The 18,069-nt window shown below is 55.5% G+C and overlaps 1 protein-coding gene across 5 annotated transcripts in view; it reads right to left on the bottom strand.

The window, feature by feature from the left end:
- The window catches only part of PACS1 (phosphofurin acidic cluster sorting protein 1), a gene marked incomplete at its 5' end in the record, with an annotated part of 104,549 nt that overhangs the window by 3,826 nt on the left and 82,654 nt on the right, over positions 1-18,069 (bottom strand). For 3 of the 5 annotated variants that reach the window (XM_084242118.1, XM_084242117.1, XM_084242116.1), the window contains 15 exons: positions 2,026-2,068; positions 2,485-2,587; positions 3,257-3,367; positions 3,499-3,653; positions 4,322-4,428; positions 5,137-5,241; positions 6,410-6,545; positions 6,712-6,827; positions 8,068-8,148; positions 12,488-12,581; positions 12,955-13,115; positions 13,775-13,834; positions 16,226-16,306; positions 16,400-16,491; positions 16,758-16,902. In XM_084242118.1, the coding sequence (XP_084098244.1) occupies positions 2,026-2,068; positions 2,485-2,587; positions 3,257-3,367; positions 3,499-3,653; positions 4,322-4,428; positions 5,137-5,241; positions 6,410-6,545; positions 6,712-6,827; positions 8,068-8,148; positions 12,488-12,581; positions 12,955-13,115; positions 13,775-13,834; positions 16,226-16,306; positions 16,400-16,491; positions 16,758-16,902 (1,590 nt within the window). Of the gene's footprint in view, positions 1-2,025; positions 2,069-2,484; positions 2,588-3,256; positions 3,368-3,498; positions 3,654-4,321; positions 4,429-5,136; positions 5,242-6,409; positions 6,546-6,711; positions 6,828-8,067; positions 8,149-12,439; positions 12,582-12,954; positions 13,116-13,774; positions 13,835-16,225; positions 16,307-16,399; positions 16,492-16,757; positions 16,903-18,069 lie in introns of all 5 variants that reach the window. The other 2 variants (XM_084242115.1, XM_084242114.1) reach the window with 2 other exon arrangements.

Genomic DNA, 18,069 nt, shown 5'->3' on the forward strand with positions numbered 1-18,069 from the left:
TGGGAAGGAGTAGGGAGCCCCCCAGTGGCCAGACAGGGGCACGCCTGGCTACAGCACGAGACTGGGGTGTGGACTCGGGGACTGGCATGGAGTGGAGACTATGCCACGGTGGTGCCCTCAAGGCCCTTCAGCGCAGTCTGTCCCCAATTCTCCAGGCAGCCTTGCTTTATTTCAGGAAAGTAAAACACAACACTGACTCCCTGGACAACCTGGACTTTTCTGGCTCCCCTGGCATCAATGAAGCTGCCAGCTTCTTTGTTTGAATTTTTGATTTTTAAATATATATCTTGGCTGCAAAGCTAGAGTGGGCAGCAAACCGTAGCTCCATGAAGAGGTGAGTCAAACTGCCAGCCACACCACTGGCCGGGGCGAGGACCCCCAACGTGGCCATGGGAGCAGCCCCAGTGGCTGATAGGCACTGACGGGACTGGCCAGGTGGGAGGCAGGGCAAGGCATGAGCAGGGGCTCCTGAGTCCCCGGGTTCAGGCACTTCCCCAAATCACTCAAGACACTCAGAACCTGGGCCTCCCCTGGTGGCGCAGGCGGTTGAGGGCAGCGCTGTGAAGCTGTCCGCAGCCTCTGCAGCGCCGGTTCTATCCCGGCTGGCCGGCGAGGGTCCCACACGGCATAGCAGACCTCTCCTGTCTTGCCCACTGCTCCCCTCAGCAGTGTGTTTCGTCAGTCTGCCTGTTCTGTTCCACGCTCTGTCTCTGGTGAATCCTCTCACCCTCCCGCACATCCAACCTGTACCCCGGTTCTTGTATGGGTGAACAAAATAAATCTTTTAAAAAAAATTAAAAAAGAGAGCAACACTCAGAACCTGGGGTGAGTGGAGAAGAGGGACAGCGGGGTTGGAGCCCCGCCTGTCCACATGCCCTTGCCCCGGCAGCTAGGAGGGATCCTAAGAGGTTGCAGGCAAAGACAGGAGCTTCAGGGAAGGGAAATCTGAGCGCCTGGCAAGTGGAAGCTGAGCGTGTGCGTGTCTGTCCCCTCTGGCGCCCCTCCTGCTCGGTCTTGGCTTCGTGGCCCAGCTATTGCCAAAGGCCATAACCCCCTGACGTCAAAGACACCCGAGGTTTTCCCTGGAATGGTCTCTCCTAATGCTCCCCATTTAGGAGAAGGAAGACAGACTTCACGTGTGGGGGTCTTTAGGGTCTCTGACTTGTCTCTCAGAGGTCTCTTCACGATGCCAGCACCCACATTTCTGAGGCTGCTCTGTCCCTGACACCTGGCTCTGCTCAGTGTGCCCAGGCCGGGGCACAGTTCTCATACGTGTGACATGTGAGACACCAGAGGTGACCTGGGGAGTTCCATAGCCCTGGCAAAGGGGCCCTGGGAGGAAGAGTGCAGGACTAGCTAGCTCAGGCTCTCGCCACCTCCGCACAGCTGAGATTTGGGGCCGGACAATCCTCTGTCGGGGGGCGTCCTGTGCTAGCGGGACGTCAGGCACACACACCCCTGGTCTCTGCCCGCTAGCACCCGTAGTGCCCATACCCCCAGCTCTGACAACCCAAAGGTCTCCAGACATTGCCAGGATAAGAAGTATAAGGCACTGTGAAACCCTAGGCTCTCTCTCCCTGGCCTTCTTCTTTGTGGGTTGAAGAAGATGGTGGGGTCCAAGCAGGAAGAGACAGGCAGGCAGGTGGCACTTCCACGCCCTGGCGCTTTGGGCCCAGTACAGCCATCAGGCACCATGTTGCTGCTGCCTGACCAAGGTTCTCAGTCTGCTGAAGTCAAGAAGTCCTCTCACTACTTGGAAGCCAGGGTGGGGAGGAGATAAGGTCAGAGGGCACCCCAGAGAGAAGCTGGAGTCCTTACTAGCGCTGGATGCGGGTAAGCAGGGCAGACAGCACAGCCTGGACCTCCACGGTGGAGGTCCGATGCCCAAAACTTGGGGCAAAGTCACCGCTGGATGAGGACCACTGTGGAAATGAGTCTTATTTGTGTGTATATGGGGGGTGAGGGAGAGAACAGAAAGGCCAGGAAGATGGGTGGGGCTCAGAGGTGAGGGGAGTTGGTACTCACGCCGATGAAGGGGATGAACTTCTGATAGGAGTCCTCATCGGGGCTGTTGGGAGAGACAGGAAGCTTTACAGTGAGCAGGAGATGGCGTGGCGCGCTGGGGGCAGTGAGCTTTTCTGTTGTTTTGAGGCTTCAGGAGAAACCAGACCCCACATGACCTCTTTCCCTGTCTTGGGACAGTGCCAGGAGCCGGAAGACCAATTCCGCACACTGTCCCGGCTTCCAGGCCTGGGTTTCAGTCCTGAGGTTGGGTTTCTCTGTACGAGGGGTACCCACTTGGGCGGGAGGCCCAGGTCAGGAAGGATGGATGGAGGCCTTAAGAAAATACACTCTGTTTCTCACCTCCTCTGGGTGCCCCTGAAGGGAAACGGCGTGGGAAGGGAAAATGTGAAAAGGCAGACAGCTCGAGACTTATCTAGCCCCCGCAACCTGCTTTGAAGAAATCCCCCAAGTCAGACTCACAACTTGTGCCTGCAGGTCAGCATGGCCTCGGCCACGGGCAGCTGGTGGGTGACGGCCGCCCCGTTGACGTACTGCATCACCCGCCCCACCACGTCCAGTTGCTCTGCGGAAAAGCCGAGAGAGAACTGCCTGTTGATTTCAGCAGGCAAACCCGAAAGCCCTGCCGGAGAGGGCCCCCTTCTGGAGACGCGGCAGAAGGCCTGGGAGAGAGAAGTTTCTACAGAGCATCCGGTGGGCATCTAAGGAGCCCGGAACCAAACTGCTGTCCTCTCCCTTCCAGTGTGGCCGGGGCTCCTCTTACTCCGGCCGCCTCGCTCCTCATCTCACGCCCACTGGTTCCTGCCATCCCGCAACCTAGAGGACCCCTCCGCCCTCTACCCCTGCAGGTTGGCCGAAGCCTCACCAGCTGGCAGCCCTGTGGCACTTGGGTCACTGCTTTGCTCTGCACTTCAGAGAAGACACGGCTGGGGCAGTGCCATCCAGTCATCAGTGGACTGCCGAGCAGCCGTTCTCAGACCCTCATACGCCATCTCTCGACCACCCCCCGCCTTTCCCCCCCAGCCTTCCTTGTATCTAGATGTGCAGGGCAGAGCAGATAGCAGCGCCTAGCGCAGCCCGAGGGGAGGGCTGGACAGCGTCCTGCTCGTGGGCGCCTTCTCAAAGAGCGAGTGGTCAGGAGGCAGAGTCACAGGAGTAGCAGTGGTTGCCCCCGGCCTGGCCGGCTCTACATCCATCAGCGCACTGGGCCTCGGTCCCTGCAAGGGGCCATTACCTGACACTGGGGGCTCCGAGCGACTGAACAGGTCTCTCCAGCCAGAATCGAGGAAGGTACTGCTGTATCTACTGTCAACGGAGCCCAAGTACTTGGCCACAGGGTGAGAACCTGGTGGACAGGAGACCAGAGAAGGTGAGCGGTGAAGGCATGAATGATGATGTGGCCATTTTTCTCCCTGACTGCCACTCCCGGACCCAACCCCACCATCCTCTTCAGGGTGGGATCTGCCCCGCCCTCACCGAGGGGAATGATGAGAAAGCGCATGTAGCTGAGCCAGTCGGAGGTCTTGCTGGCCAGGGACTTGACAAAGAACCGGAGGATGGAGCTCAGGTAGCTCTGGCCTCCCACCGCCGCCACCTTCACCGGCCTGGGCATGGAGGAGTTGCAGTTGCAGCTGGGGAGCAAGGGGAGTCAAACCACACTTAGGAGGTTCGGCAGGATCCGGCCCTGAATTCTGACTTGGCTTGATTTCAACAACCCACGGGGGAAGAACAAGCCAGTGAACAAAATACTAGCGGGAGAGGCAACAAGCTACAGTGCTTTGCAATGGACAGCGAAGTCCAGGGTGGAGAGGGTGGCCACTGCCCAGCACAAAGAGACGGTCTGAGGAGAAGGGAGAGGTAACTTGTGGTGCCCTGGGGCAGTGGCAGGCATGGGTGCTGATGCCCAGAGGCCCGAAGTTTTCTCTCCTGTAGGCAGGGATTTTGGGTCCCTCCAGGAAGACCCTGGGGAGGGCAAGCTCTGATTCTGGATGCCAAGCAACATGGTCCAGTTCAGGAGATGGGAGTATAAGGCACTGTGAAACCCTAGGCTCTCTCTCCTTGGCCTTCTTCTTTGTGGGTTGAAGAAGATGGTGAGGTCCAAGCAGGAAGAGATGGGCAGGAAGGTGGTACTTCCACGCCCTGGTGCTTTGGGCCCAGTACAGCCATCAGGCACCATGTTGCTGCTGCCTGACCAAGGTTCTCAGTCTGCTGAAGTCAAGAAGTCCTCTCACTACTTGGAAGCCAGGGTGGGGAGGAGATAAGGTCAGAGGGCACCCCAGAGAGAAGCTGGAGTCCTTACTAGCGCTGGATGCGGGTAAGCAGGGCAGACAGCACAGCCTGGACCTCCACGGTGGAGCAGGTGCACACGACAGGCTTCCGCTGGTCCTGGAGCAGTTCTGCCACATACTAGGGGTGGGAGGGACACAGATGAGGCCACATGGCAAGGACTGCTCCCCACAGGCACTAAGCGGGCAGGCAAGGCCCAGACTGAGCTGCGGGGCCCAGTCTTCTTTCAGGCTAACGCTGGGCAAAGGTCAGGTCTCTGGCTATGAGAGAAGGTAGGGCCAGGCCCCACGTAGATGTCCTGACGGGAAATGCCGGTAGGCTGAGGAAGCTTTAGATCCCAGTATCTGCTCTCTGCAATCTTTAGCTTATAGTGTTGGGGCCACTGGGGACAAGGGATTCTGGCGCGAGATCTAAGTGGGTGGGCAGGGGTGAGCAGGGTGGGTGGAGACCGCTCTGCCCCTTCTCAACTGCCACCTTGGAAACTTGGGCCAACCTCTGGCATTTACAGCACCTGGCACTTCTCCAGGTGCCTGCATTCTGTTATGCTGCCCGACAAGCAACCACCGTGGAAGGAAGAACGCAGGACAGCATTATTACTGCTTTTCTACAGGGGAGCAAACGGAGAAAAGGTAAGTCAGTGACTTAATGTCGCCTAGGTTGGAAAAGAGCAGAACTGGGACTGGAGCCCAGAGCTCAGAGGGGGAAGAGGGACTCAAGACAAGGGCCTCAGTGACTGTTTCCCTAGGCCCTAACTTTTGCAACCCACACCTGGGGTACCTCCTGCTCCCAGCTGCTCCCCTGCATCTCTCCCAGGGCTGTGACTCTTACCTGGCCCTGCCAATCAGCGGTGTTCACGAGGATGACGTTTTCTGGGAGGGCCGCATCTGACACCAGGATCTGATTCAGCTGGTCGTACACCACCTTCCTCGGGATCTGCAAGGACGACTGTGCCCGTTAGGCAGCCACCAGGGCGCAGGAGGGTGAGCTAGGTGCCTAGCGGGCAGGCAGTTCTGGGAGCGGCTAATCAGAGAGAACAGAAACTAGGAATTTATGCCGGAGAGAGACCCAACAGCCCGCTGGCCGGCCCAAACTAGTACGGAGGAGGCTAAAGGAAAAGCGTAGGGTCCTTAGAGAACATTCACACACCAGGAACAAAGCCACAGCGGCTGTCCTGGTGGAGGCAGGGCAGACAGGCTAGCGACGTGGTGAGCAGGAGAGCAGCGCGGAGGGGCAGGGAGGGGGGGGGGGACGTACAGAAACGAAAACGAGGCGATGGGGAGAGAAAGAATGAGAGTGGCAATACGGGCTGCATGGGGAGCCCTGCGGTTCGAAGGGAACTGAAGGTATTTCAGGAACAGTGATTAACAAGGGGGACAATACCTGGCCCCGGGCACCCGGCTATTCTAGTCTCTGGCTCCCTGTCAGCTCGGTAATGGCGCCTAATGCAGGACCACAGCGACGCAAACTTTCCTCTCAGTGTTTTTTTTTTTTTTCAGGTAAATGAAGAAACTTGCTGACAGCTTGAGAAGAACAGTGGTTGTGTGAGGGATGTCAGCTTAGAGAAAGCCCTTCCCTGGCCCTGGACACTGCTGGCCTTCAAAGAGAACACTCCATCTCCAAGACCCACCTTCTGCGTTTCTATCCCCGCCACTCCTAGGTCCCTCAGAGCAGGGCAACGCAGCTGGGCTGCCAGCTTGAGCTCACAGAGAGTGCCCATGGCAACGCCGAAGGCCCGGTGAGCATCGCCCAGCACCCCCAAGTCACAGAGCGCTCTCCAGACCCGGGTGTGACAGAGGCTGAGGCGGCAGAACAAGCCAGCGTGGAACTGCCACTGGGGCTGATGCGGGCTAGGATAGCACCGGTGCCGCTGGCGTCCTCCTCTGGCCCCCCATAAATCAGAAAGTCAAAGTCAATTCCACGCTAGTCACCAGTAGCAAACAGGCTGGCTTCTCTGGCTTAGATCTGTCTTCCAGGCTTCCACTCAGAGCATTTCCAAGTACTCCCCCTCTCCTCTCCACCGAACAGCCCGAAGAGGGCACCCCACAGAAAGCAAGGTCCAGGGATGCTGAGGGGGTCCTAGCCTCCGCGGGGGGTGGGGTACCTGAGTGCTGTGGCCCAGGTCAGGGGACCGCTCGCTGTCAGAGCTGTTGGTCCTCTCACTCAGGGGCTTGGAGAGCTGCCGCTCCTTCAGGGGCGTGCTCCTCTTCTGCCGGGGGGTGTGCGCTCCGTCCACCTTGCTGCCGGAGAGAGGCGAGGAGGTGGTGAGCAGCCCCACTGGCCCCGAGGCCCCGGCCAGCTGCTCTTCCCTAGGCTAGGAACCCTCGCTACGTGGGCCGCAGCCTTGCGCCAGCTGCTTGGCCCTGAACTCCACCCTGTCGCAGGAGGCGCTTTTGCGCTGAGTACCTGGGTGAGGCAGAGCCGGGGAGATCTGCTTTGCTGGACTTCATGGGAGTTTTGACTTTCTCTGGCACAACCAGACTCGTGCTCACATCTCCAAACATGTCCTGGTCAGTCATCTCCTGTCAGGAGGAAAGGAAGCCGAGAGGTTGCTTCTCACTCAGCAATCAGCCAGGAGCCTGATGGAGGCCTTCCCGGGCCCCTCACCACCACAAGGAGGAGCGGGTCATTCGCTCTCCTGCCTGGAGGCATGAGTTCTAGAACCTGACCTCCCCTGACTAGCAAATGGTGCCCTGCCGAGTCCGCACTGCATGTTGCTGCTCAACTCTGTCTTCTACATGTCCGAACTACTCACCAACACGCAAACCTGGCTGATGACCTAGCTTTCCTGGGCGGGAAGGAGAGTTCTAACTGGGAAGCGACTCGACTGGCACTTCATTCCAAAACCGCCACTGCAGTAAAAAGTGGGGCAAGATAAATGCTGGGCCCCTCAGACGACGGGGGAGGCCAAGGTGCGAATCAGCACCGTAAGCTTTAAATGAATCTTGACTCAAGCTAACGCTCTGCTGTACACTGAGCTTTAATGCAGCATTATTTACTATAGGAAACATAGGCTGAAAATAATTCTTTCTTGGACTGCATCCAACCACAGAAGGTCTCAGAATGAGGCGGGTGCGTGCACACCCCCAGACGGTGTTCTGTGAAGCTCTGCACCACCCCCCACCCCATGTCCAGCCTCCATTTCCACAGAGAAGGGGTGGCGTACCCTCCCTGGGCCTCCTGGAGCCTGGCCAGACTGCACTGGCCGGCCTTCCTCTGAGGACGGGGATGTGACGGCCACACTCTTCTAGGCATTTTCAGGGCTCAGATCAACGTAATTGCTCAGTAAATGTGAGTACAATTTGATGTTTATTAAATTGGGCACCCCAGTCAATTTGTCCCATTTCATTCGGGTTTGGTCAGCACCCCAGGCAGCTCCCACAGGGCTCAGCGGAGGGGGTGACTGGTCCTCCTGCTGTCAAGCGTTGGGCTGGGCTGCCCGGCCAGGGCAAGAGCAGTAGCAGGGGCAGGTCTGCCCTCACCTCTCAGAAGTAAATGAGGGTGGCAGAGCGAGGAATCATCCAAGTTGCCACTTGATCAGATCTATTAAAGGGCAGAACGGGGACATCTCTGGCTTGCTATTTTGGGGAACCTAGTCTCCTGGGCGGGCTGGATTCTAAGGGTGAAGATCCCGGGAGAAAAAGAACATAGGACATCACAGGTTCGGGCAGAATTTCCAGTCTGGTGCAGAGGGTCTCTGCCCTTTACTTCTAAAGCACAAACACTATTTTAAACAGCGGAAACGGGGCTAACCATACATACCAGGGTGTCTGTCTCAGTCAAGCTGTCATCTTGATTTTTAATCCAAGCAGATTTGACTTTTTCTAGAGCAGCCAATTCCATCTGCAAAAATTATAATAATTAGTCACCCCAGTGCACAGAGCTGCCGCCCTGGCTTGTCTTCTAGGTGCCTCAGGAGCTTGAGAGGCTTCCTCTCATCTGGGATTTTCACATTGTAAGGAATATACCCTTGGGAAAAGTAAGCCCCAGAGGCGTGGGTTATTTTGTGATTATTAAACCAGCAACTGAGTGACATGCAGAACCAGAAGTTCTGACTCTCATAGAAAGGTCACTGGGAAAGAGGCACTGCTGTGGGTTGGTGAGACCCTGGCCAGACCTGTGAACACAGTTGCCTCTTCTGCTTATTGGAAGTTGCTGAGAAGAAAGAGGATCATATTGTTCAAATCTTTAATTTTGAGACTAAAGAAGTCCATGGTAGCCAAATGCTTAAAGCGAATATGCTAAGTAAAAAGACACCCAATGTCAAGCCTGATCTCCGTTTGTCCTAACTCTTATTAGCTTGTCTCATAAATATTAAAACTTTACATTGCAAATACAGACACAGAGCCAGATTTTCCGTATTTGCTAATACTGCTTCTGGCTCTCTGGAGACACGTCACCAGGAGCAGGCTGGTGGGTCTGGGATGCAGGAAAGGGCCTGGGCTCAGTGAATTGCTTTGGTTCCTAGGGGAGCCAGGGTGTCAGAAAAGAGCACGGTTATTCCACTTCCTCCCAAGTACTCAAAGTCCTCTCCCTGCACGGACGATATAGCACTGGGGAACATCAGACTGATTAGCTGCTGGGGTCACCTGGCAAATGAGTGAACTAGGATTATGAAAGTGGGCTGTGCCACACTCTAAACCAGTTTCTCCACCTTGACACAAGTGCCATCTGGGAGGATCACTCTGTGCTGGGCACCCACCTGTGCCTGAAGGATGTTCAGTGCACGCCCCGGTCTCTACCCACTAGAAGCCAGTGGTACCCCATAGACATCCCCTGAGATAGTCAAGTACGTCTCTAGTCACTGCCAAATGCCCCTTGGGAGGCAAATATCACCTCCGGTCGAGAACCAGTGCTCTAAGTCACTTGCAAGATTAGGCCAACGTCCTTTCCCCCACTGTAGCAGACCCTGTGAACCCCCAAGCTTGAGATGGTTTGGTTCAGGCCCCAGCAAAGGCCACCTTCAAACACAGAGCTAGTTTGGTCACACCCGGCCTGTGTGAAGACCCGGCAGCCACAATCCAGGAGCGCAGGAGCCCTGGTCAGGTGGAGAGGAGTTTGCCCTGGTTGCGTCTCCACATGACAGAGGAATTAAGCATGTGTGGAAGGATGATGATCCTGTTCTGCTGGGAGCTTCTCAAGCTGCATGGTCTGTTCTCTGGCCCTAGGACAGCCCCAGCATTTTCGCAGCCAAGTTGCAACTTCTGATAAGATCTTTACCTCGGACTAGGGTGTTTCCTGACTCTTCTAGATGTTCCAATCAATCCCACTAGGAGCAAACTCCCACTTCTCCAACCTATTCCTGCCCCCACAAACACGCAGGTGCGCTCCACCCCAGGGTCCTGGAATACCTGGCAGGGCAGTAGCTGCGTCTGTCTGGTTATGTGGCCCTGAAGACAGGTGCCAGGGTCTGGAGCCCTGTGCCTGTGGGGACAGGCTGACTGCCACAGAGGATGGACACACTCAGGGTAGGGGAGAGGCTGTATTTTGGCTGTCACTTTATGGAGCACAATCTAACAGCCTCTGGCAGTGCTGTGGGAACAGTGACCCGCCACAACGGTCTTTGGCCACCTGTGCTGTGCCGTCAGGGCGCACTGTCATCAGCTTGTAGAACCAAAGGATGTTGCTGCTGTGTGCACAAATCTTAGGAAAAGCACAACCATAATAATTTGTACCAGCAGAAATTCCTTCTGGTTCTAGTGATAATCTGAATCCTCTGAAATTTGGGGGAACAAAAAGGAAGACTCAGACAAAGAAGCCAGGCAATCGAGAGGCAAGGACAAAGCTGAGCAGCAGGCGCACGCGCCCACGTGGCCTCTGTCTCGGCACTTTCCTGATACATTTGGAAGTTCTTTGTTTAAGAGCACAGCTTCGCTCTGTGGTTCCCAAAGTACCTCCCATACTAAAGGGTTCCAAAGTTCCACACCCACATCAAGACATATGGGGCTCTTCAAAATAGAAATATCACGGAGAACCAGCAAAGCAAGTTTGAAATTGGGCCAAGGTAACCAGAATTTGCAGGACTCACTAAGACATCTTGAGTCTATCAATTTCAGGAGCCCTAAACTAAACTAGACCATGCTAACAGGGGCACCCTGATTCTGTTTGTGCCATGCTCCCCAGGCAGCTCATCAGCCCCAGGCTGGAGGTTGTATCTGCGCTTCCACATGACCTGGTCAGGTAAGGGCTTTTGCATGCCCTCTGCAGAAGGGGAAACTGCCCTCTGCTGCAGTCTGCTGAGGGGTGGCATCAAGATTCAGCTTAAAAGTCTGACTCCAGGGCCTCCCCTGGTGGCGCAGGCGGTTGAGCGCAGCGCTGTGAAGTCTGCAGCCTCTGCAGCACAGGTTTGATCCCAGCCGGCCGGCAAAGGTCCCACATGGCACAGCAGACCTCTCCTGTCTTGCCCGCTGCTCCCCTCAGCAGTGTGTTTCGTCAGTCTGCTTGTTCTGTTCCCTGCTCTGTCTCTGGTGAATCCTCTCACTCTCCCTTGCATCTGGCCTGAATCCTGGTTCTTGTATAAATAAAATAAATAAATCTTAAAAAAAAAAAAAAGAAGTTTGACTCCAAAGCACAGATCTCAGCCCAATCCTTCCCTGCCCCCAAAGCGCAAGACCATCGTATTGTAAAGATGACTCAACTGACTTTGGAACTAAATGGGTTCCTATGCCAATACCGTTACCTGAGCGATAAGGCACCTGAGACTCAGAGAGTTGTGATTTTTCTCTTTGAATGCTTTAAAACATATATCCGAGACGAAAGCAGAACCTATAAATTCTAGTCACCCAGAAACACCTTCATAGTATAAAAGAGATTCTCTTATTAATTTAATAACGATTCCAAGCATTCACTGTGTCAGGAGCTGGGCCAAGTGCTTCCGGGGGAGGTTAACTGTCCAGTTAACTGTCCAGCCCACTCAGCTGCAGTACAGCCAGGGCCCACACTCCTAGAACACCGTGCGACTATCGTCCCTCAGTCAGGTTTCTTTTGAGAACAGTCATCACTTGTACTTATATTGAAGATGGATTTTGGTTCTACTGGTCAATGATTTGACCACATGGACGGTGATGGTTCAGCAGGGCCAGCAGCCCTGTGAGAAAGAGCACCTAGAAGCCACATCCTAACCTCTCAGATGTCATGAACTTGGCTGGAAAGCGGCTGAGAGGGCAGGACCTGCAGGCATCAGTCCTGGAGCATTTTCAGGGTGGGGTGCAGTTTTCCATGCCCCATTTCCTCACAAACACCATTTGGTGTGAGGGTCTTGGGCCAGAAGCTGCTTGCTGTGTCTTAACCACTAAGACGGATATGGTGGAAAACAGCCCCACCTGGTGGCCACAGGCAGTGAGGCAGCCTGTGAGTCCCTGCCCTTTGCAGACTCGGGACAGGCAGCCCTTCCAGACACACAGTGCTTCTCCGGGGACAGAGCACCTCCTATCACCACATCATGCACCACATCATAGCACATCTCCTATCCTACCCTATCATTTCCTCACAATGCCTACTTTCAGGGAGAGTTCTGTATTCTCTCTGTTAAAGTAGCAAGGACAAGTGGATTCAGTCTCCTGGACCTACAGGAAAGGCACTGGCCTTTCAGCTGCAGTGAAGCCATGCATGTCTTCGGCACTTCAGTTCCCAAAGAGGGGCCTGGGTTCCCGCCTCTGACCTGGCGCGGGGAGCACCTCCCCAGCAGGACGCAGCAGCTCCAGGAGACGCTGGGTGGTGACAGTCGACAGCTAGGGACTCTCTTACTGCCCAGGCAAAATGGAGACCAGCACACGGAATTCTAAATCCTGTGAGGGCACTGCCCCCCCGAGGTGAATAAAGCTATGTACTGCCTCCTGAACAGCCCTAGTGATCTTCCTGCCCCTTGACACCTGTTCCTGCCCCAGCTGGGTGCAAACTCACCCACCACTGGCGGAACACCACCAGGGAGAGGCTTTGCGGCACCGTGTGTCCTGGGAGGGAAGGCCCCTGCCCCGGCAGACCACAAAGAGCACCCGGCCAGCCACAGCAACATCGCCAGAGAACTCAACTCCCAGGTCGGACTAGAGCGGACAACCCAAGCAGAGGCAAGATGAGACCAGTCTTCCAAGGACACAAAGTGAGCTGAGAGCAAGGCTGCAGTGTGAGGCCCCACGTGTCGGGGCCCCTCTCCCCCACCCCCACAGCCGTGGGTCTTGCTCACAGGGCTGGTGGTGTCTTTGCCGAGGCTGCCCTTGCTGTTGAGGCTGCCAATCTCCGTCTGAGAGCTGGACTGCGACATCCCCTCAAAGAAGGGCCTGCGGTGAAGGAGCACAGCCAGGGTCAGTGGCCGCCATGGCCCGAACAGCAGCTCGCAGAACGCGGGGTTAGAGCTGGTGTTCAAGGAAGATCAGCAACCTGGGCGTCAAGGACGCCCGGTAAGGAAGGGCACAGTGGAGGCTGGAGAAGTAGGGGTACACCGAAGGCCTTCAGGAGAGTCCTGCAGGACTTGTCGGTTGGAGGCAAAAACAAGGGTCTCTGTCCAGACAGCGATGTCGACAAGGTTGGACAAGGATGAAGAACCAAGATTCCCTGGTAATGGGTGTGGGGGGCGGGGGGAGGCTAGGAGACTGCTCTGGCCTAAGGGGAGAGGTGTTGGGAAGCATCTGACTAAAGAGCTCTAGGGCTCACTTGAGCTTGGGCTTTGGGGTGCTCAGGATGCTCTCTGTCTCCTCCATCTCGGGGCCACTGTCGCTGGGGTTATACATCTCCAGGCTGTCGTACAGCTCGTCCAGGTCCTCCTCCACCTCTCGTATTTGCTCCCGGGACACGTGTTCCAGTCCAAAGCCCACCTGTTGGGGAAAAGAAATCTTTGAGTTTGAGGTCACTGGTGTTAACAATTCTGGTGGATGTGCTAGTCCCTCCTCCTGGACAGGTGTCCCCTGGTGTCCCTCATGCATCCCCTGGAGGGACAGTCACAGTGTCACGCTCACAGAGGAGTCCTCTCTGGGATCTGACCCTGCCCACAGGGTGGTGGTGGGGCTGCCGGCCCACTCAGGCCTCCCTCCCACTTCGCACTGGGCCTGGCCCCCGGGAGAAGAGCCAGACCCCAGGTGGCCTCCTGAAGAGCGGGCACCAGGAGGCCCAGGTGAGCATGGGCCCCTGCAGGCCGGCTCCATGTCCCTCTACTGCCCAGGGCGATAAAGGGAGCTCTCAACAACACCCCTTTCGCAGCCTGTGGGAAGAGAAGCCCAGAGAGCAGGCTTCTCTGTTAACGGCCAGTTCCCAGTTCTCAAGGGCTGGCGGCGAGACCTGTGCCGCCTCACATGGTGCTGCTGTCCCACACAGCAGGCCTGGCACTACCCTGGGTGCTGCACGGAACACCTTTCTCTTCAAGTAGCTGAAAGACCTTTCCAGCCATCCTCTCCCGTGGGGGTCCTGGAATCTTGACTCCCAGTAGAAACCCAGGGAATTCTACTCACCATCAGCCTTGGGGAATAAGGGCTCGTACCTCATCTGAAACTTTAAACCGCTTCAGGAGGGCAACAAACTTCTGCTTGATGTTAGGTTGCTGTAGGGACAAGTGGCATAATTGTTCTCAGACGACATCCCATGTGGACGGATGTCAAGTCAGCGGGGGGTTGTGGGGGAGCACTAGCATGACACTGCAGCTGGGTCTGGGTGTGGGGGGCACAGACGGGAGGAAATCTCCCCACCCCAGGCCCCTTCCCCACCCACATCCTGACGACTCCTGAGTGCACATCCCTAGTTCCTCCCACCTTGTCCTTTGATCCCCGGGGTCATTGGGTGATTTCTGCCTGCACATACAGGACCTCAGACCTGGCATTGCCAAAACAGACTGCTCACCTTCCCCTGCGCTCCCTGTCCTGGTTGCTGACTCCAGAAATCTGCCTCATGGCCCAAGTCGACACCTGGGGCCACTCCCTCTTCTCGCCACAGCCCCTGCTCACTAGCTCCTGCCTTTTCTTTTCCACCTGAATGCCACAGCGTTGTCCAGGCCTTTCTCCTCACATGCATTCTCCCTGGACCCCTGTCTGCTCCCAGTGAGTCTCCAGTCATGTTCCCTCCAGAGGCCACACTGCCCAGTCCAAAGGCCAACATGATCATGCTGCCCTCGGCCCAGAGAGCGGAGCTCGAGCGTCAGCCGTCTGTCCGAAGTTGTTCTACTCCACGTCTCGAGCCTCATCTCACCATTCAAGCTCAGGCCCCACTCAAGTGGAAACTGCAGCGGGCTGTCGCGCCTCCAGCTCCACACGCACTCCTCTGCCTGGCCTAAACACGCCCCCAAGCCCACCTGGTGAAGCTCGTCCACCCTTAGAAGCCCGTTATCTGGCACCCTGTCCACGAGGCTGCCTGGCACTCCTGGCTCAGAGGACTGTGTCCCCCTCAGTTTCAGAGCTGCCTCACGAGGCTCTCTGTCTTCTGGCGCTGAGGCTGCTGGGTAATGGTCCCCTGGTCAGATGCACACGGGGTCACTCCTTGACAGCAGGGACAAGGCCCTTGCTTATCTCTGTGCCTCCTGTCGGGCATGGGGCCTGGCCTGTGACCATCAGTCCTTCCCGCCTGCACGACTCACTCACCATGTGGGGATGGCAATGACTAAGTGGCAAGTAAGATTGAGCCAGGCCTTTACAAAAGGGCGGGGCTTGCAAAGTGGAAAGGTCACTCACAGCAGGGGAAAAGCCCGCGTCCACAGTGACAAGGAAGCATGAGCTGTGTTCGGAGGACAGTATGTGGACTGGGGCACCCAGACCAAGTGTTCTCGGGCGGGGAGGGAAGAATGCGTGTGCACAAGGACCCTCAAGCACAATTACTAACTCTGGAAATCTAACTGGAAAGTGCTTGCAGCTAATGAAAAATCAGAACCTTTGGGGGCACAGCTATTACAGGTGCCCTGAACTCTGGTGAAGCCAGGGAGGAGGCCCCAGGAAGTGGTAACTGGGAAAGCCCCAGGGAACACTGCAAGGGAAGAAGACAGAGCCTCTTTGTGGAACAGAGAAACTGAGCAGAAGGAGCTGCAACAGAGAGCACCTCCCCTCCTCCCAAGGCAGCATGGTGGGGCAGTGTTTGAGGCCTGAGGTCTGGAGTGCCAACCAGGGTAGCGACCACAGTCTTGAGCACTAAGGACACCTCGGGATGACGGAGAGATGACAGAGCGGAATGCCAGGCTCAGAAGCGCAGACTCAGGAAGTCTGGCCTCCACGTCACTCCTGCAGAGGAAAGGATCCTTGGCCTCTAGGGTCCCCGGCTTGCTCTGCACTAGTGAGAATCAGAATACCTCTGGGGAAAGTGAAACTGAATTTATTTCTAAAAAGCTCCTTGCACTTTTGACTCTCTCACACTCCAGCATGGGAACTCCAGAACTGATCAGAGTTAATCTAGAAATCCAGCTAGTAGGCATCTCAGCCCAGGGCTCTAATTCACCCACAACAGTGACTCTCAAGGAAATCACACTGGAAACTTACTCCAAGGCTTTGGTCTCTGACGTTAGGGACATGTGAAGGCAGGGACCATAGCTATTATAATCAAACCTTATCCAACCCACAGTTCCAAGCACTAGCCTATTATTTCTAAGTTCAACCAATGACTACAAATGGTGACGTTCCTAGAGAACTTGCTTTCTCTTTGGGGTGGGCAGCGTGGAACTGGAAGCAATCCCTGGAGAGGGAGCCAGGCTGCGGGAGGTGTTTTGCTCTCTGAGAAAGCACTGTCCATTCCGAGACTTCCGCCACCCCACGACGATGACCTAAGGGTGCATGCGCTCCTGTCCAGTGTGACAGTGGCTCTCGGTGGTGGTGGTGGAGATGCAGAGTGGCATATCAGAACCTTGGGCCCCTCAAGACCTGGAGACACCTTTCCAAGACTTCCAAGTTCTAAGATGGCCATCCTACCCCCAAACTGGAAACCTTGGCTGAACATTCCCCAGATCTTTGGGGCTCACCCTTGTGATGGCAGAGGTCGAAGTCAATTTCCTTCGGGTCTTCTTCACTTTCCGCAGATCCTCATCTTCGTAGAACAGGTCCTAAGTGGGTAAGGAGGCAGACTGAGGTTCAGAAAGCCAGCAGGCTGGGATTTGTTTCATAGACACGTCACGCAAGAGGCTGTGGAGACTGACCTGCCCATGCAATGGATCGTCACTGCCTTCCTGTTCTGATGAGAAACTCTCCTCCTCTTCCTCAGAATAATTGTCAATGTCAGGAGAACGGTCTGGAAGCAGATACCTCAGTAAGAAAACCCCACCGTGGGAAGATCTGGCCTAAGAGATGGCTGCCTGGACCCATGGCTCCCTCAGGTGGAAACACAGCCGGGGCAGAGGAAAGGGCCACAGCCAGGCTGGCTGTAGATGATCTCAGGGACTCTAAATTTGACTTTCTTAGGAACTTTCTAGGCACTGTCTTGTCTAGCTTTCCAAGGGTGGCGATCAGAGGACAGACTGCTGATCCATGGGAGCTCAGACACTGCGCCCCTCTTACCAGACAGCTTGGATTTGATGCCCTCGTGGTCAATGGGCTGGCTGGACAGCGAGTAGATCTTTATTTCTGCCACAGGCACAGAGACGTCCTTCACGTTGCTGTGCAGGCCGAGCACCAGGGCGCCTTCGTTAGGGTGCTGCATCACCTGAGACCCAGAGTGCCCATGGAAATGCCTTATAGAGGGGCCACAGTGCTGTCCACTTCCACAATCGAAAGGGCACACGAGCCAGTGGCAACGGCGTCCTGCTTGTGCATTTTCATTCTCACCCTCCTCCAAGTCCCTGCCTGCCGTTCCCCCACTGCCTTCAAGGTCTTCCTTTGAAACTAACTCTGGAAGTGCCTGCCCATCAGGCCATGCATTTAAAGAACGATCAAGGTTTGAGACTGAAAGTGACAGCTAATTTCCAGGACTACATTTTCGTTAAGTCGGTCATGGAGAAACTAGTTCGTGGTGGTGGCGGAGGTGGGGCGAAGCCAGCCTGCAGATGGTGGTCACCTGTGCCTGAGAGTAGCAGAAAGGACCTACAGTCCATGAGAAAATGGGGGCATGACACAGCTGGGCAGGGTGGCATCCACATTCTTCCCTCTCATCAGCCGGTCATACTAATACAACACTCGAGGGCAGTCACAGAATCACTCCCATTTAACTTGCCAAGGTACAGAAACAACATTTTTAAACTGCTTTGTGGCTTCCTTCCTCTTCCCCTTAGTCAGGGCCAGGGGATCTGCCTGGCTATGGCTGCACAGATGAGCAGACACTGGAAGGACAATGGCACTACTGTCCATTTTGCTACTGGAAGAGGGAATGAGAAACATGGACAGGGTAAAGGGCAGAGAACGCAGCACAGTGCTGGACAGGAACTGACTGGAATGTGAGCGATGGAGAGGAGGACCAGAAGCGTGTGCTGCACACGGCAGAGCACGTGCATCTATGCCCCTGTCTGTCCTGGCTCTGTCTGATGGGAGTAGAAGCAATGGCACCCCAGTTTGGGAAACAAGCACTTCAAGTACCCGGAACTTGACTTTCAAAGGCCATTTTCCACTAAAAGGAACCAAGGCTCTTGAGAGCATCACTTCATTCCAGGGCTGGGTCAGCAAAAGTACAACGTGACCCTGCCATATTCTGTAGCAGGACATAAAGAAGCATGTGAAGAATGACGAGACATATTGACAGGATATGGGAGTCGGCTTGAAGGACTCTCACTGGCTAAATCTGAGATAGTTTCAGCATCAAAATAAATGATTATGGCAGCAGATTGAACCCCAAAGAGGAAAATACAGGTTCATAAGTGAGACAAATAAGTGAATCAAT

Source organism: Talpa europaea (assembly GCF_964194135.1).
Source record: "Talpa europaea genome assembly, chromosome: 1".
Classification (NCBI taxonomy): domain Eukaryota; kingdom Metazoa; phylum Chordata; class Mammalia; order Eulipotyphla; family Talpidae; genus Talpa; species Talpa europaea.